General features: G+C 47.9%; 1 protein-coding gene across 11 annotated transcripts in view; it reads right to left on the bottom strand.

The window, feature by feature from the left end:
* The window catches only part of Erc1 (ELKS/RAB6-interacting/CAST family member 1), a 137,341-nt gene that overhangs the window by 58,569 nt on the left and 61,580 nt on the right, over window positions 1-17,192 (bottom strand). For all 11 annotated transcript variants that reach the window (XM_069988850.1, XM_069988853.1, XM_069988846.1 and 8 more), the window contains 2 exons: window positions 15,817-16,010; window positions 3,981-4,116 (listed from right to left, as the gene is read on the bottom strand). In XM_069988850.1, the coding sequence (XP_069844951.1) occupies window positions 3,981-4,116; window positions 15,817-16,010 (330 nt within the window). The remainder of the gene's footprint in view (window positions 1-3,980; window positions 4,117-15,816; window positions 16,011-17,192) is intronic.

Below are 17,192 nucleotides of genomic sequence, written 5' to 3'. Positions count from 1 at the left end.
ATCCAATGGAGACTGGACTCAGCACACGGATGTAAACACTTCCGTTTAAAATCCTTACAGCACAAGACGAGGAAGAATCAAGTTCTGCCTCTGGTTAAAATACAAAACTGGAGAACAAGGAGTGAGTGGCATCTGTCACTGCAGAACAATGAAATCAGACCTTTACCTGTCACTGCACTCAGCAACAACCCAAACTGGATTAAAGACTTAAAGCTAAGAAACTACTAGAAGGAAATAAAGAGGAAAAGCTTCATGACACAGGCTGAATGAAGACTTCTGAGGATAAAACTTCATGAGCACCAGGCAACAGAAGCAAAATAGACAAATGGATTACACCAAACCCAAAAGCTTCTGTTCTGCACAATGAACAATCAAGAGGGAGAAAGAGGACGTGAAGAATGTAAGAAGATAACTGTCAACTTATGTGACCAAAAAATACATAAGGAACTGAACTGTACAGAAAAAAAGAAACAAAACCAACAATTTTAAAGGGTACCGAAGGTCTGCACAGATATGTCTCAGGACAAAGGCCCAAGTGGCCGACTAGACTTGAAACAAACGTCCACCTGGGGAATCAGCAGGGCAGTGCCGCTTGAGCTCCAGTCCCACTCGTCCTGGCCAGCTTCCCAGGAGCACGGCAGGAGTGGCCATGTCTCTGGTGACTCGCTTTGGAAGCCGAGGTCACCCGGCTGCCTTCCTCTACATTCACCCGGCCCAACCCAAGCCTCATGGAAGAGGACGGCACGCGAGGGGAGGGTGATCCGAGCAGAACTGAGGCTGGTTCACCCGCAGCTGAGCCCCACCTTCTGAGAGAACACGGCTTGGGAGGTGAACTGGATCCTCACCACACACTCGCACACACAGGCACGCATGCACGCACACACGCAGCCCATGTGAGACTGGATCAAAGTGGAAGGCAAACATACAGACAAGGCTAAAAGGCAGGGAACAAGGAGGCCAGGCTGGAAACGGATGAGCAAGCCGCTGTCAGGAATTACTCAGAACAAAACCTGCCCACGGCTGAGATCTAACAACAGGCGCTTTCTGGAGATAATGATGAAAAATCACAGTAATTTTCAGTTCATGAGTAGTTGGGTGCTAGGAGAATACACCATGATATGCCAGCTATAGCTTAATGAATGAGTCACACACAGAGGCTCGTTAAGTTTCGCTGCTGATATCTGAGTGGATTCTCACATCTCAGTGTTTGGGGAAACAATCTAAGAGACTGGCCAGGTGCCCGTGGCTCCCACCTGTCATCCTAGCTACTCAGGAGGCTGAGATCTAAGGATTAAGGTTCTAAGCCAGCCTGGGCAGGAAAAGTCCTGAGACTCTTATCTCCAATAAACCACTAGATAACAGGAAGTGATGCTGTGGCTCAAGCAGTAGAGCGCTTGCCTTGAGCCAAAGAGTTGAGGTCCACTCAGTACTCAGGCCCAGAGTTCAAGCCCATGACCGACAAAAAAAAAAAAAAAAAAGAAAAAAGAAACTAAGAGACTGAAAGTCTTGTTGGCCCCCAAAGTAAAGATACTTACTATATATAGAAGGAAAAGTCAGAAAGACTTATCCTCAAACAGTCTACCTTAAAATCACATATTGAATATTTTCAAAAATACTTTTTTTTTTTTTGCAGCTTTGAGTTTATGAGCCTCCTGCCTCAGCTTCTCAACTGTTGGGATTACAAGCATGTACTAACATGCACAGACCTAAAATTGCTAGGGATGGATTTTAAATGTTCTTACCACGAAGACTTAAGATGTGAGGTGATGGATATGCTAATCAGCCTGGCCTAATTATTATACAACATATACAAATATTAAGCATCACACTTAATATGAGCATCATCCATAAATACGTAATGATTTTTTAGTTAAAAAATCAACTTATAAAGACAGGAATTACGGTGACCATATGGAGTTAACTTAATGGTATTCATTATTTCCAAGAAAGTCAGTAGCAGCCTAATAAGACCAAGTGGGAAATGCTCAGTCCCCTCCCCTGCCCTAAGGAGGTTTCATTGTGTCTACCCAAGGCGGATCCTGTGCGTGTGCCGCGGGCCGCACACACCTGCCGAGAGCGTGAGCTCTCCCCGTGTGACCGGTTCACACCATCTGTGGAGTTCCACTTTGCATTAATTATCCTAACACATCCTGCTTTTCCTAGGCTGATTTTTGCCAACCATGCTTACTAAATGAGGTCAGAGCACACAGCTCAAGGATCACTGAGCCCAGAGACTGCCTCCTGGGGTCTGGAAGACCTGGTGGAGGGGGAGGAAGTGGGAAGCTACCATCAGATCCTCGTCTCCTTAACAGGGCCCCCGACGAGGGAGTAAGCTAAGAGAGCGTCCACTACGCCTCCACTCGCAAAGTCAGAAAGGACGCTGGATCCTTCAGCACCGGCCGTGACACAGCCCACCAGTAGGCCTTCTGAACCTGCTTCCTGATGCCTGCCCTGTTGGCGGCAAACCACAGCTCCTCCCCGCCGCTGACACTCCCGCCGCAGACGCTCTCCCCACCCCAAAGTTCAACAAGGAAGGCAAAGGCCGAGAGGAATGCAGGAGAAACTCACTGAGACCAGCTGTTCCCTTCAAATCTGTCTCTGAATGAAAGACTGATGACGACAGATTAACAGAAGAGGAGGAACCAACTCGGATTTCTACGAGATGGGTCACAGGGACCCAGCCTTGCACTGACACACTGCCACTCTCTCCCAACGCCTCGCGCCTACACACAGCTCCCACAACACGCCCAACTCCACGCCCCCCAGGAGGGTGGTGTCGCCACGCAGCTGGGCCTGCATACTGTACCACAACTGGTCCCCAGCTGCAAGGACAGACCAGCTACTCGCTGACAGAGTGCCCTCAAAACTAAACTTTCTTTACCAAGAGGCCGCCGGTCCTGAGGTCCCCGTTCAAACCACGGCTGAGCCTCTTAGAGAAAGCATATGTGTTTAGTTAAGTCATCCATCCAACATCTCTCAGCTGATTTCCCCACGTACAAAACACACACTGGACATGACACAGGCTGGGAAAGGTGATGACAGGGCTGGGTGAGTGCTTGGGGGTGGGGACCCTGGATGGCGGCTGCTATGAATGCTGGGCTGGTTCATGCACTTTGTTGATGTGAAATAAATATAGTGTGCATGATTGTGGGACATTTTCTGCACTGCATTAGGGGAAAGAAGAACAAAAAGGGAGAAGAGGAAGGAAGACACGAACCATGTTTTTGCAATGCACTGTAGTGAGTGGAACCAGCATGTGGTTCCAGGGACCCCGAGGTGCTAACCTGGGGACCCCCTCACAGAACCAAGTGAGCTTACCAATCACGTACGACCAGCCTCCTCCTACGCCTACATGTCCTCCCAGCGGCACAAGGACACTGGCCCTTCTAGCTAAAGCCTGTCCCTTGCTGCACGCTGGGCTGAGAGGAAAGCAGTAAGCAGGGTTAGAAAGAGGGTTAGAAGCGGGGAGCACGGGCTGGGATGGCGGCGTGGCTGCGGGGAGCGGGGAGCGGGCAGAGCAGGCCACTGACCGAGCACGGGCTGGGATGGCGGCGTGGCTGCGGGGAGCGGGGAGCGGGCAGAGCAGGCCGCTGACCGAGCACGGGCTGGGATGGCGGCGTGGCTGCGGGGAGCGGGGAGCAGGGAGCGTGGCTGTGGGGAGTGGGGAGCAGGGAGCGTGGCTGTGGGGAGCGGGGAGCCGGGAGCGTGGCTGCGGGGAGCGGGGAGCCGGGAGCGTGGCTGCGGGGAGCGGGGAGCGGGGAGCCGGGAGCGTGGCTGCGGGGAGCGGGGAGCGGGGAGCAGGGAGCGTGGCTGCGGGGAGCGGGGAGCAGGGAGTGTGGCTGCGGGGAGCGGGGAGCGGGGAGCGGGGAGCAGGGAGCGTGGCTGCGGGGAGCGGGGAGCCGGGAGCGTGGCTGCGGGGAGCGGGGAGCCGGGAGCGTGGCTGCGGGGAGCGGGCAGAGCAGGCCGAGCGGGCCGCTGACCTGCAGCTGCTGGGAGCTGTCGCTGAGGCTGTCCTCCCTGCGCCGGGCCTCCTCCAGCATCTGCGCACTCTTCTTCTTCTCCACCTGCTCCTTGTGCTTTAGGTTCGCCACCTTCTTGTTCTGGTCCTTCACCTGCCTAGTGGTAGAAGGGCAAGAATCAGGCTTTGCGCGGGTGTGCATGGAGAGTACACTTACGTTCATCCCTACAACACGGTGTCCTCAGGGAGCGGCTGCCAAGCTCTCTTGATAAGTTCAGACTGGGCCATGCCGGAGGCAGCACACCACATATGGCATCCCGGTGTTCCCCTAAGGAGCATTTACGCAGCACACCACATTACAGAGCTAAACGAAGGCACGGCAGGCTCGGAGAGGACAGAGGAAGGAACCAAGGCAGCGCTGCTGAGGGCCAACGCAGCCACTGCATCCGTGTGCTGACACAGACACGCTGCTGAGGGCCAACACAGCCACTGCATCCGTGTGCTGACACAGACACGCTGCTGATTAGCCAAGGACTTTAAACTCGACCCCGATCTTACCATTACCCACCACTGCTAACACACAGAAGATCCAGGCCCCACGAGGGTGTGGTCACGAAGACCACCCCCCCAGCCCATCACTGACTCCACAGCCCACTCCACACCTCTCTGGCACTTCCTTTGTGTTTTGCCTCTTTTCGAACTTGGTAAAATCTACCAGTAATCTACCTTTTTCCTTCCCACTTGACAGTTTTGAGACTGATGTACCAAGGAGGGTAATTTCGTTACGGCTTTGATTTTTACTGCAGTGCTGAACAAGAGGTGGTGACAGTGTCACTCCCCAGGTGACAGAAGTGTGCGCTGTTCCCCCCGCCCCTTTTTTGCCATTACAAACGATGCCACCAGCACAAACTGATCCTAGTGCATGCTCCAGACCTGCTGGCACACAGTAGGCATGGCTTCCTTTCATGGGGTTTCATCCATTTCTACTGTGGTAGTGACATGTCCACTAGCACTTGGTACAGCCATTTCACGTTCTACATTTAGTCATAGAGTGGATATAAAATAGTATCTCAGTTTGGGCTTCTTTTTTAGGTCTGGCATCAATCCCAGGACTTTGCACAGTGGGTAAACTCTCTACCACTGAGCTATAGCAAGGCGGGGGAGGGCAGAGACAGAGACAAAGGGAGAGGAAGAGAGACAGAGACAAAGAGAGAGAGGCAGGGACAGAAAGAGAGAAAAAGAGGGACAGAGACAAAGGGAGAGGAAGAAAGAGACAGAGACAGAGACAAAGACAAAAGGAGAGGAAGAGAGAGACAGAGACATAGGGAGACAGAGAGAGATAAAGAGAGACAGAGACAAGAGACAAAGGGAGAGACAAAGAGAGAGAACTAACCAAAATTAAGAAAGCAAAACAAGAACAAAATGAGTAATTCACCAGGCACCAGTGGCTCATACCTATAATCCTACCTACTCAAGAGGCTGAGATCTGAAGACCCACAGTTCAAAGCCAGCCTGAGAAGGAAAGTCTATGAGATTCTTATTGCCAGTTACCAAAAGCCAGAAGTGGAGCTGTAGCTCATGTGGTAGAAGCACTAGCTCTGCATGAAAAAAAGCCAGGGACAGTCCCCGAGGACAAGCCTCAAGACTGGCGCGCATGCGCGTGTGCACACCCACACACCCACACACCCACACACAGAATTCAACAAAGAAACAGAAAGCACAAAAGAAAGAAGCTGATGGGCTGGCGCGCATGCGCGTGTGCACACCCACACACCCACACACCCACACACAGAATTCAACAAAGAAACAGAAAGCACAAAAGAAAGAAGTTGATGGGCTGGGAATGTGGCTCAGTGGTAGAGTGCTGGCCTTGAGCAAAAGAAGCTCAGGAACAGTACCCAGGCCCTGAGTTCAAGTCCCAGGAGTGGGGGAAAAGAAGAGCTCCAATGACAAATTCAACCACACAACATTTCATTTGTAAGCAGTTGGAGAAACAACAACAAAAAAGACAAAAGCACCCAAGACTTACATTGCACTGCCAGGAAAGGAATGCATGCATTTGTGGGGGCCACAAAAAGAGGAGAAAAAGAGCAGAAAGGTTACTTAAGTAAACGGTGAGTGAAAACTCACCAAATCTTTGGAATAACATACTATCCAGATTCGTGCTATCTCAAAGAAAATTACAGCAAAACAATCCTAACTGAATTGAGAGAAGACAGAGCTGCTATTTTGAAAGCAGAAAGAAAACATTATGAGCGAGACTCTAGCATCCAGTGCCATCAGAGCCACCGGTGAGGACAGCCAGACATTACTCAGCAGAACCGCCACGGCTCGAGGGAGCGCAGGGAAATGCCAGCCAAAATGCTTCACGGGCAAAGCTGTGCATCAGAAGCAGCCACGAGAGAAAAGTGTTCCCAGAAAGGTGCTGTGGCTGCTTTACACCGTTGGACTATTGTACAAGAAAGACTAAAAGGAGTTCTTCAAATTACTGGAAGACATTAGTAATGGTATGAAAACAATAAAGCATAAAGCTCACTGCTAAATGTCCAGCTACATTCATGAATACTGTAAAGATGGTATGACAATCACTTTTAATTCTCATGTGTTACAAGTCAAAGTGTTAAAATACCTATGCTACAATACTTTGCTATGAATGCACAACGCAAAAAGATGTAAGTGTGCCATCAACACCACAAACTACATGGAGAGAAAAGTAAAAGGGTAGTAGTATTTGTGGACTGGGAATGTGGCTTAGTGGCAGAGTGCTTGCCTGGCGTGCATGAAGCCCTGGGTTCAGTTCCTCAGTACCACATACACAGAAAAAGCTGGAAGTGGCACTGTGGCTCAAATGGTAGAGAGCTAGCCTTAAAGAAGCTCAGGGCAGTGCCCAGGCCCTGAACTTCTGGTGCTCAAGGTTACTGCTCTACCACTTTGGGCCACAGCTCCTCTTTCTGGTTTTTGAGTGGTTAACTGAGATAAGAGTCGTATGGAAACTTTTCAGCCCAGGCTGGCTTTGGACCACTATCCTCAGATCTCAGCCTCCTGGGTAGCTAGGATAACAAGCGTGAGGTACCAGTGCCCGGATTCAAATATCTGTTCTAGTCACAATACTATGAAACTAGAAGTATTAAGAATGCTTAGAAATTGGGCTGGGAAGGTGGCTCAGTGGTAGAGCGCTTGCCTTGCATGCAATGAGGCCCTGGGTTCAATTCCCCAACACCACATAAGCAAAAAGAAAAAAGCCAGAAGTGGTGCTGTGGCTCAAGTGGTAGAGCGCTCGCCTTGAGCTGAAGAGCTGAGGGACAGCGCCCAGGCCCAGAGTTCAGGCCCCACAACCGGACCCCCCAAAAAAAAGCTTAGAAATTTGCAGATACACAGAAATCAAAACAATACACCCTTGAAAAATTAATTGAAAAAAATTGAAACGTAAAACAAATACTTGGAGGATTAGGAGCATGCCTCAAGCAGTAGAATGCCTGCATAGCAAGTCTTAAGTACCTGAATTTAACTTGAGTAGGACAGACAGACACACAGACACACAGACAGACAGACACACTCACACATACACACACCTAAGACCAATTAAAATGGAAACACAATATACCAAAACACACAGGAGGCAACTAAAGTAGTTCTCAACACAGCATTTATAGAACAATTACCTACACCAAGGTAAAAAAGGAAGTTTTCGAACAACCTAACTTTAAACACAAGGAGTTGGAGGAAGAAAGGACCATGTGAAACACAAAGTTAGTAGGAAATAAAGAGCAGAAGTAAAAGAAGCAGAGCCTAGAAAGATAACTCAAAGATTAATAAAACATGGTTTTTAAAAGGATAAAACAGGGCTGGGAAGGTGGCTCAGTGGTAGAGTGCTTGCCTTGCATGCCTGAGGCCCTGGGTTCGATTCCTCAGCACCACATAAGCAAAAAAAAAAAAAAAAAAGCCAGAAGTGGCGCTGTGGCTCAAGTGGTAGAGCACTAGCCTTGAGCTGAAGAGCTGAGGGACAGCACCCAGGCCCAGAGTTCAGGCCCCACGACCGGACCAAAACAAAACAAAACAAAATAAAAAATTAAAAGGATAAAACAGGCAAATCTTTAAGTAGACTAATCAAGAAAAACAAAAGAGTTCAAATAAAATCAGAAATGCAAGAGAAGGGGGGAGGATGGGAAGGGATGGGAAGGGGAAACAAAGGAGGAGGCTACAATGCTTGAAGAAATGTACTCATTATCTTGCCCATGTAATTGTAACCCCTCTGTACAGTATTTTCACAATAAAAAATAAAAATTATTAAAAAAAAGGAAATGCAAGAGAAGACACTATGACCAATATGAGACAAACAATAAAAGTCACAAAGATTACTCTGGAAAAACCAAATGTTAACAAATTGGAAAAAAGAAGAAATGGGTAGATTCCTAGAAATATACAACCTTCCAACATATCCTCTCTTCTTACTGCCTGGTAGCAGACACCTCTCATCTCTAATACCAAGAGTTTGTTCATTTGGTTTCCCCCTGACTCTTCTCAGTAACTTTTAAAGTCCAGATCTCCACAGTCAAGCCTCTGCCAAGTTTGATGCATCAGTGATTTCTATGCATCTCTTTGTTGGAATAAATTTTTAATCTTCTGTCATAATGGAAGAAAACATTAGCAAATAGCATTGGATTATACTGCCTTTGTTTAGTATAAGCATACTGACCTTGAGGTGAGACTGAAGAGAACAGCAAGTCCAGGGAGAGAATGTGAAAGAGAAAGTTAAAAAGAGTTAGTGAGGACAATATTCGGGAATATTGACAAAACACAGAGCACAGGGCTAAAGAAGAGAATGCAGCAGCAGAGATTCTGCACAGGCACCAAAACAAAGTAACCGCGTGATTAGTCTAGTGATCTCATTACACCTGCTAGATTACACCACTGTATGTTAGTGGAAGTTTCTAAAGGAACAAAAAATTATCAGAAGTTTAGCATTTCCTAGGGCAGGAAGAAAAAAAAGTCTTCAAGAAGAAGGAAAAGAAGAGAAGGTGGTCTACCTTCTTATTTGAGAAGTTAGAACTGGGTGGGGCTGGTAGCTCACCCCTGCAATCCTAGTTACTCAGGAGACTAGCATCTGAGGGTTGTGGTTCAAAGCCAGCCTGAGCAGAAAAGTCTGTGAGACTTTTAATTCCAATCAAGCACCAATAAATAAATAAATAAATAAAAATTTTAAAAAGCCAGAAGTGGAGCTGTGGCTAAAGTGGTAGAACACTAACCTTGAGCAAAGAAGCTGAGGGACAGTGCCCAGGCCCTGAATTCAAGCCCCAGGACCATTCCCCTTGCCAAAAAAAAAAAAAAAAAAAGGATTTTTTTCACACTATTGTGTGAAAGTGGTACGACAATTTCAGTCAGCTGTATTTCCAGTAAATAACCAGCCCGTCCCCACCTGCTCCATCCAGCAGATCCAGGCCATCTATAGGAAAAACAAAACAGATACAGGCAGCTCGCGCCATCCTTTAGAATGCCAAACTCAAATTTATGTGGAAGAATTTGAAGTCCTTTTCTCAAATCTTAAAAGAAAGATCCCTGGTCACACGGGATATTTCTTACCGCAGACCTACCCACTCTCGAATGGTGCAATCTACAGGCAACAATGAACAAGAGCGGCTCTGAAACATCAGCTCATCTCCTCCCCTCCTCGGGAGCCGGAGCCGTGAAGCAGCCACGCTCAGTACCCACGCAGCCTGAAGCCCCTAGGGCTCACGATTGCCCTTCACAGACAGTTCTCCTTCATAAGAGTTAATCGGTTTCACGGAACTTAGCATTATCTTCCAATTGGTTAGGGGTTTTAGTAGCCAATGACTCTGGAGGGCCTTTACAATCTCAATTTCTGCCTTAAGAATGGAGAATAAGCTGGGCCTGGTGGCTCACCCCCGTCACCACATCAATTTGGGAGGGGGAGAGAGAAGGATTGTGGGCGGAGGCCAGCTTAGGCAAAAAAAGCACAAGACTCTATCTCGAAGAACAAGCTGAGCATGGCAGCTCCCACCTCTCAACCCGGCAGATGGATTGTGGTGCAAGTCCTGCCCCAGCAAAAAGTGTGATACTCGTTCTGAAAGGTAAGTCACATGCCATGCTTGGAGCATGACTCAAGTGGCAGAGTGCCTGCCTAGCAAGTGGAAATTCCTGAGTCCAAACTCTACACCACACACACGTGCACAAAAGAATCAAAACCGCCGGGCGCCAGTGGCTGGCGCCTGTCATCGCAGTTACCCAGGAGGCTGAGATCTGAGGATCGCAGTTCAAAGCCAGCCTGGGCAGAAAAGTCCATGAGACTCTTATCTCCAATGAACCACCAAAGAACGGGAAGTGGTGCTGTGGCTTAAATGTAGAGCACTCGCTTTGAGCTGAAGAGCTGGGGACAGCGCCCAGGCCCAGAGTTCAAGCCCCACAACCAACAAAAAAAAAAAAAGAAAGAAAGAAAGAAAAGAAAAGAAACAAGAAGCCTCATGTTGCCAGGCTGGGGTCCAAGTGCACAATGCAGCAGGAAGCAAGCACTGACTTGTTAACAATCAGTGTGAAAAATGGCTAGAGGCGTGACTCAGAGGACCATGAATTCAAATTCTAGTACCTCAAAAGAAACGTAATGATTAAGAAATGAACAAGTCAAATTCAGCATATAGTTAAAAACCAAAGCTTCAAAAAAGCATTTGTGAGAATAAAAGGCATCCCTTCTTCTCCACCTGTTCTGGCAGCAGGACATGAAGAACAAAGCTAGGTGTGGTGGTACACACCTGTAGTCTCAGCATGTGAGACACTGAGTTTGAAGTCAGCTCTGGGGAGGCCACATGGCAGGTTAGAAGCAAATCCAGAGCACGGATGTCAGTCTCCAGACCTGCCACCGTGTCCCCTGTCAGCCTTCGAGTGCTCAGAGGCAGAGAGGCCACTCTAGACAGGGCTGCTCCTCATAACTGCTTTCCTCTTGTTAGCTACGACACGGAGACAATGGTAACACATGAATTGACATTAACAACACAGGGCGGGGTAAATCCACGGGAAAAATCTGCCTGACTCCTGCCACCAGTGAGCGAGCACCTTTAACCATACATGTCCCAGTCTCACAGCTTGTGCGGTGTAGTTCTTAGGGAGCACATTTAGGAGAAAAAAACTGCACACAGGTTCACTTGACTTCAGTCTAACGTCCACACCGCTAAGCAAGCGGCTCAAGGAAACCACGGACAAGGATTTCTGCACAGGAACTTGGGGGACCGGCTGTGTGCTGTGAAATGAAATCAGTGAAACTGATCGAGAGGAAGAGGCAGAGAGCAAGCGGGGTCCCCAGCAAGCGAGCGGCAGGCAGAGGCAGGCAGATCAAGTAAAGAATCAGTCACCCACCCCTGTAATACTTAGTGCAGTTTCCTCTCCCTTGATCTGTTCCTTGCTTAGGACAGCCTGCTGTCTCCCTGAAGCAGAACACACACAGGTGCTCCTCTCCACCAGCAGCGCCCGGTCACCGCTCTGCCAGCCAACTACATCAACAGTGTATTCTCTGGGGCTGGGAAGGTGGCTCAGTGGTACAGTGCTCGCCTTGCATGCATGAGGCCGTGGGTTCTATTCCTCAGCACCTCAGAAGCAGAAGCCGGAAGTGGTGCTGTGGCTCAATTGGTAGAGCACTCGCCTTGAGCTGAAGAGCTGAGGGACAGCGCCCAGGCCCAGAGTTCAAGCCCCATGACCGACCAAAAAAAAAAAAAAGACTGACTCCACACTTCACAGGTCAAAATGGTTAACCAGAGCTTAAAAGTACAAAAATCCTTTTCTAAGGAACCATTTCCACACAAATGATACAGCAATTTATGCCAGTGCTGTGGTAATCCATTTCCATATGGAAGACAAATCTCTAGAACCTGAAGCTTCTCAGCAATTCGCTAAGGAAAACATTACAGAAAGTTGTTTTAAAAGGGGGGATGGCGAAGAACAACGGAAGGGATAAACGTGAACATGTGTGTGTGGACACATAACCAACCAAATAACCTAAGTCCCTTCATTTAGTTTCACACATACTTAAGATAGAATATATGATTAGATAATGCTGACTCAAAAATAATGCTTTCTTCCACTTCTACAATTCAGCAAAGCTTTGTTTTGTTAGAGACAGCGTCTCCTCCTACGGCTGAAGCTGGCCTTAAACTCATGATCCTGCTTCAGCCTGGTATTACAGGCACGAACCACACCTGGCCCTCCTACGGCTGAAGCTGGCCTTAAACTCATGATCCTCCTGCTTCAGCCTGGTATTACAGGCACGAACCACACCTGGCCCTCCTACGGCTGAAGCTGGCCTTAAACTCATGATCCTCCTGCTCCAGCCTGGTATTGCAGGCACGAACCACACCTGGCCCTCCTACGGCTGAAGCTGGCCTTAACCTCATGATCCTCCTGCTTCAGCCTGGTATTGCAGGCACGAGCCACACCTGGCCCTCCTACGGCTGAAGCTGGCCTTAAACTCATGATCCTCCTGCTTCAGCCTGGTATTGCAGGCACGAGCCACACCTGGCCCTCCTACGGCTGAAGCTGGCCTTAAACTCATGATCCTCCTGCTTCAGCCTGGTATTGCAGGCACGAGCCACACCTGGCCCTCCTACGGCTGAAGCTGGCCTTAAACTCATGATCCTCCTGCTTCAGCCTGGTATTGCAGGCACGAGCCACACCTGGCCCAGCAAAACAACACTCACACCCGTTAGAGGCATCAGTTCACCAAAGACAGAAGATGCACCATTGCTTTCTGTGTCACTAGGGAAAAAACCATGCCATGCGTTTTCATAGAAACATGCTCCCAAATGGCGCTGTGGCTCAAGCGGTAGAGCACTACCCTTGAGCTGAAGAGCTGAGGGACAGCGCCCAGGCCCAGAGTTCAAGCCCCACGACCGACAAAATAAATAAATAAATAAATAAACAAACATGCTCCCGTTTCAGAGATGTTAAAATGTAAACACAAAGTCAGAATGGGTATTTAACTGTGACAAAATGAGGAAAGAGAAAATTATCTTTATTTAATCTATGGACTAGAAGCAACCCCACTGAATTAAATTATGTAAGAATATTTAATGCATGTGAACTGACACACTTTCAGAGAAAAACACAACCAGGTGTTAACATGTTGTAAGCGTGTGTATGTATATTCATGCCAACACACTATACACATGTGTGTATTCACATGTTAACACCTTGTGAACATATATGAATATATTCTCAATATTAACACATGTGCGTGTATATTCATTGTGAGCATCTAAAAGACAAATATAAAGTTGGTATTTTCAATGTAACTATCGAGGAATTAGGGGCTACAGTGGCTCCCATCTTTTACGTTCTAAAGGTTCTGTACCTCACAGAACACGGGTGACTTGATAGACAATAAAAGGACCACCAAACTGGGCGCCAGTGCCTCACGCCTGTGATACTACTCAGGAGGCTGAGATGTGAAGATCATGGTTCCAAGCTAGCCTGGGCAGAAGAGTTCCTAAGAGACTCTTTATCTCCAATGAACCACTCAAAAACTGGAAGTGGTGCTGTGGCTCAAAGTGGTAGAGCGCTAGCCTTGAGCAAGAGAGCTCAGGGACAGTGCCCAGGTCCTGAGTTCAAGCCCCAAACTGACAAAAAAAGAAAAAAGGTACCACCTAGATTTCCTATGTGCTGCGTCAACTGGCTTTCTTTAACATTGATCAAGCACAATGCCAAGCAAGCCAGAACGTAGCAAGAGCAGCGGCAGCAATGTACTCCAGCGCAGAACCGTAGCCTTACGTATCGCTCACTTTCCCAGGAAGCCCCACACAAACCCCCCTGACAGTGCGGGGACAGAAACCTGGCGTGGATGGTACAACTGGCGGGAGACTGGCTTTCTGAGAAACACCATGGCAAGGGGCAGAAGGGACAGGGACACACACACACACACACACACACACACACACACACACACACACACACGGACACACACACAGACACACACACACGGACACACGGACACAGACACAGACACACACACACACACGGACACACACACACATACACACACACATACACACACAGACACATACACACACAGACACAGACACATACACGGACACACACACACGGACACACACACACGGACACACACACACACATACACACACACACAGACACATACACACACGGGGACACACACACACACGGACACACACACAGAGACACACACACACACACACGGACACACACACACACATACAGACACACACACACACACACATACACACACACACACGGACACACACACACACACACACACACACACGGACACACACATATAAAATGAAAACAATGGAAAAGGACCACAGTAAGACAAACCCAAAGGAAGTGAGGAACTCATCATGGTGGGTCACAGTCAACAGTGACAGGGCAACCCGCACCTCGGTCTACAACGGGGAGGAAGGAGCGTGGGAGTTGGCTGCCCGCCGCAGGGTCAGGGTTCGCTAACTGCCTCCCAGACCAAGGCCCGAGAATCCAACTTCGTTTCCGAGCCTGCCGTAACACTGTGCACTGCCTCTTTTGCTTGTAACACTGGGTCAAGAGAGGAAAAGGGTAAATCCCATCCACGAGGGGGCCTTCCACAACAGCAGCTAAGCCCGCAGAGAGCTGCACGGAGGGACCCTGTGGGAGAAGGAGACCTGAAGGGCCCATGCTCACGAGTGCCGGGCTGCTTCGGGAGGCGCTGGCCCCACCCCGGCCTCCTCTTCCCTCGAAGCCACGGTCTCCTCACCAGAGGTGCACCTAGGTGACCCAGTAACCCATTACAAAGCTTACAGCAAAAGCTTGAGTTAGGGAAATGGGATTTTTGTTGCTGGTGTCGTTTTGGGGGTGTCAGAGCCCAAAAAGCCGAGCTGTGAGACCCAAAAGGACTGGGAGCGTGGAAGGCCTTCTCCCAACACACCCTCGGAACGTGGAGAGTTTCCTGGAAAGGCCAATCAGCCCTGGCCTCACAGGAGTTCAGATCTATCCTGGGTGTGGGCTAATTCTACCCTAAACTTGGTGGGATCCTGGTGGGTAGACTAAGGTTGATGCAAATTGTAAACTGTTTACTGTTTAGTTCCAGTTCCAAGATGGAAAAGTCACCTACCACTTATATATACAATATTGTCACATGTTGATGCTTATAGCTTACTATCTGCACATACCTCCCTAGTGGAACCTTGGGATCTGAAGCTGGCCAAACTTGCTGCTGCTACTACTACTACTACTACTACTACTACAATTTGGCAATTATATAACTCATAATTAGAGCCTACGTCTACAGATCATTTCTGAGTCTTCTGAACTGTCACTAAAATGTCCCTCTTCCTTTTCATTTTGATCAAACAACTGATGTTGTTTGTCTAAAAAGAGACAGCCTAAAAAGTATCTGCTGACCAAAAAACGTCTAAATCAATAAAAATAACTTGCTGAGGCTCTTTTGTCCATTCTATAGGGAAATTCAATAACAAAATGCAACTATTTGTACCCTCTCCATCAGTCAGGAGAAAACTTTAATTTCCTATGTGATGTATACTTTCTCTTGTCAAAGATGTTGAAATTCAGTTTATTGCTTTATTCCGTTTTCTTGGAAGTATTTTTCTTATCTTGAAGTAGTTGTACAAAGGCGTTCCATTCAGCAAAGGAATTTATGAATACAGCGTGTCTTAATGTCGTTTTCTATCATCTTTTAGAGACTGCGGTAAAGAGTTTGCATTGATTTAGTCGATAAAAAGTGAAACCTGAGCTCAGAGGCAGGTGAGGCTGAAACACTCCTCGATGCACCAACCGCGCACTGCGCTGAGCCACACTTTGGTTTCTCAAGCCCACTCACTCCCTGTCCTTACCTTTCCAACTCGGCTATCTTCTTATCTTTGTCGTTCTTTTCGTTCTCCACCTCCTTCAAGATTTCCAAGAGGCGGTCTACTTCTGCCTGGGCCTTGCTAGATTCATCTTTGTACCTGGTGATCTCTCCTTCCAGCTGCTGAATTCTGTCGTTCATCTCAGGACTGGCTCTGGCTTCCAGCGTTGCTTCATGTGCCTACCAAAAATAAAAGGAAAAAAAGAAAGAGAAGGAAAAAAGAAAGATGTGTTCAAACCCTGTCGCAGACACACATCATAGCACTGTGCAAACTGTGGCCCAAGGACCTATTAACACTCCCACCTCAATAGAATACTACCAAATAGCCAACAGACAGCCTTCAAGTTATAAGAGTGTATTGTGTTTAAAAAATCACATGGTTAAATATTTACTATATGCCCAAAAAATCATTATAAGCCAGCTAGAGCTTTACAGTTTGGTGTGATATACTAACAGTTTAGCACCTGTTAGAGTACCACACAGTACCAAAAAGGTCTGCTGTTGACATTACCACAGCTGCTCTTGCTGCACCTGATTCCCCCTGGAATTCCCACTGGGCCCTCACCTCTAATTCCCTCTCCTATCTGCCGCAGCTGTGAACATAGTGCAAAGGTGATACCCTAGAAGACGGAGACAGGTTAGGTTAATAACATGGCTACCTTCCCCTCCTGAGGTAATGCCTTAAAGCAAGGAATCCAAACTTTACAAGACCATCTCACTTAAAAGTAAGAAAAGGCTACATGTGGGTGGCTCATGCCTATAATCCCAGCTGCTCAGGAGGCTGAGGTCTGAGGATCATGGTTTGAAGACAGCCCCAGCATGAGACTCTCATCTCCAATGAACAACTCAAAAACCAGAAGTGATGCTGTGACTCTAGTATAGGGCTAGGGCTAGCCTTGAGCACAAAGAAGCTCAGGCCCTGAGTTCAAGCTCCATGACAGACAAAAAAACCCAATTCTGTTATATTCAGGACTCTGTTGTAAAAAGGCATCTAATAATATCAATACATTTCCAATTGTTTAAAACTAATTTTCAAGTCCTTCATTTTCTTCTACTATCTCGAAAGCCCTACATGTGCTACGTATTCAATGGGGAAACCAGCCTAAGATGCCGAATAGCAGTGAAGCAGACCAAATCCCCCAAAATGTCCTGAAAAAAACATTAAAGGGGCAAAGATGTATTCTTCAGCAATGTTTAGAAAGCTCTGGTTCAAAGGACCCTGAATACTTGAGAAGCATTTATATAAACTGAGCTTAATGCTTTTTGGGGATGATCCCTTGTTATCAGAGACGGTGTGAGCTGGACACGCAAAGTCCCCGTCTGGAAACTCTGGAAACTACAAGATGCCTTGTGAAAACGAGG

Source organism: Dipodomys merriami, unplaced genomic scaffold (assembly GCF_024711535.1).
Source record: "Dipodomys merriami isolate MVZ:Mamm:240054 unplaced genomic scaffold, mDipMer1.0.p SCAF_368, whole genome shotgun sequence".
Taxonomy (NCBI): Eukaryota; Metazoa; Chordata; class Mammalia; order Rodentia; family Heteromyidae; genus Dipodomys; species Dipodomys merriami.
The sequence above is the reverse complement of the archived record's forward strand: the minus strand, read 5'-3'. Positions and strand labels throughout refer to the sequence as shown.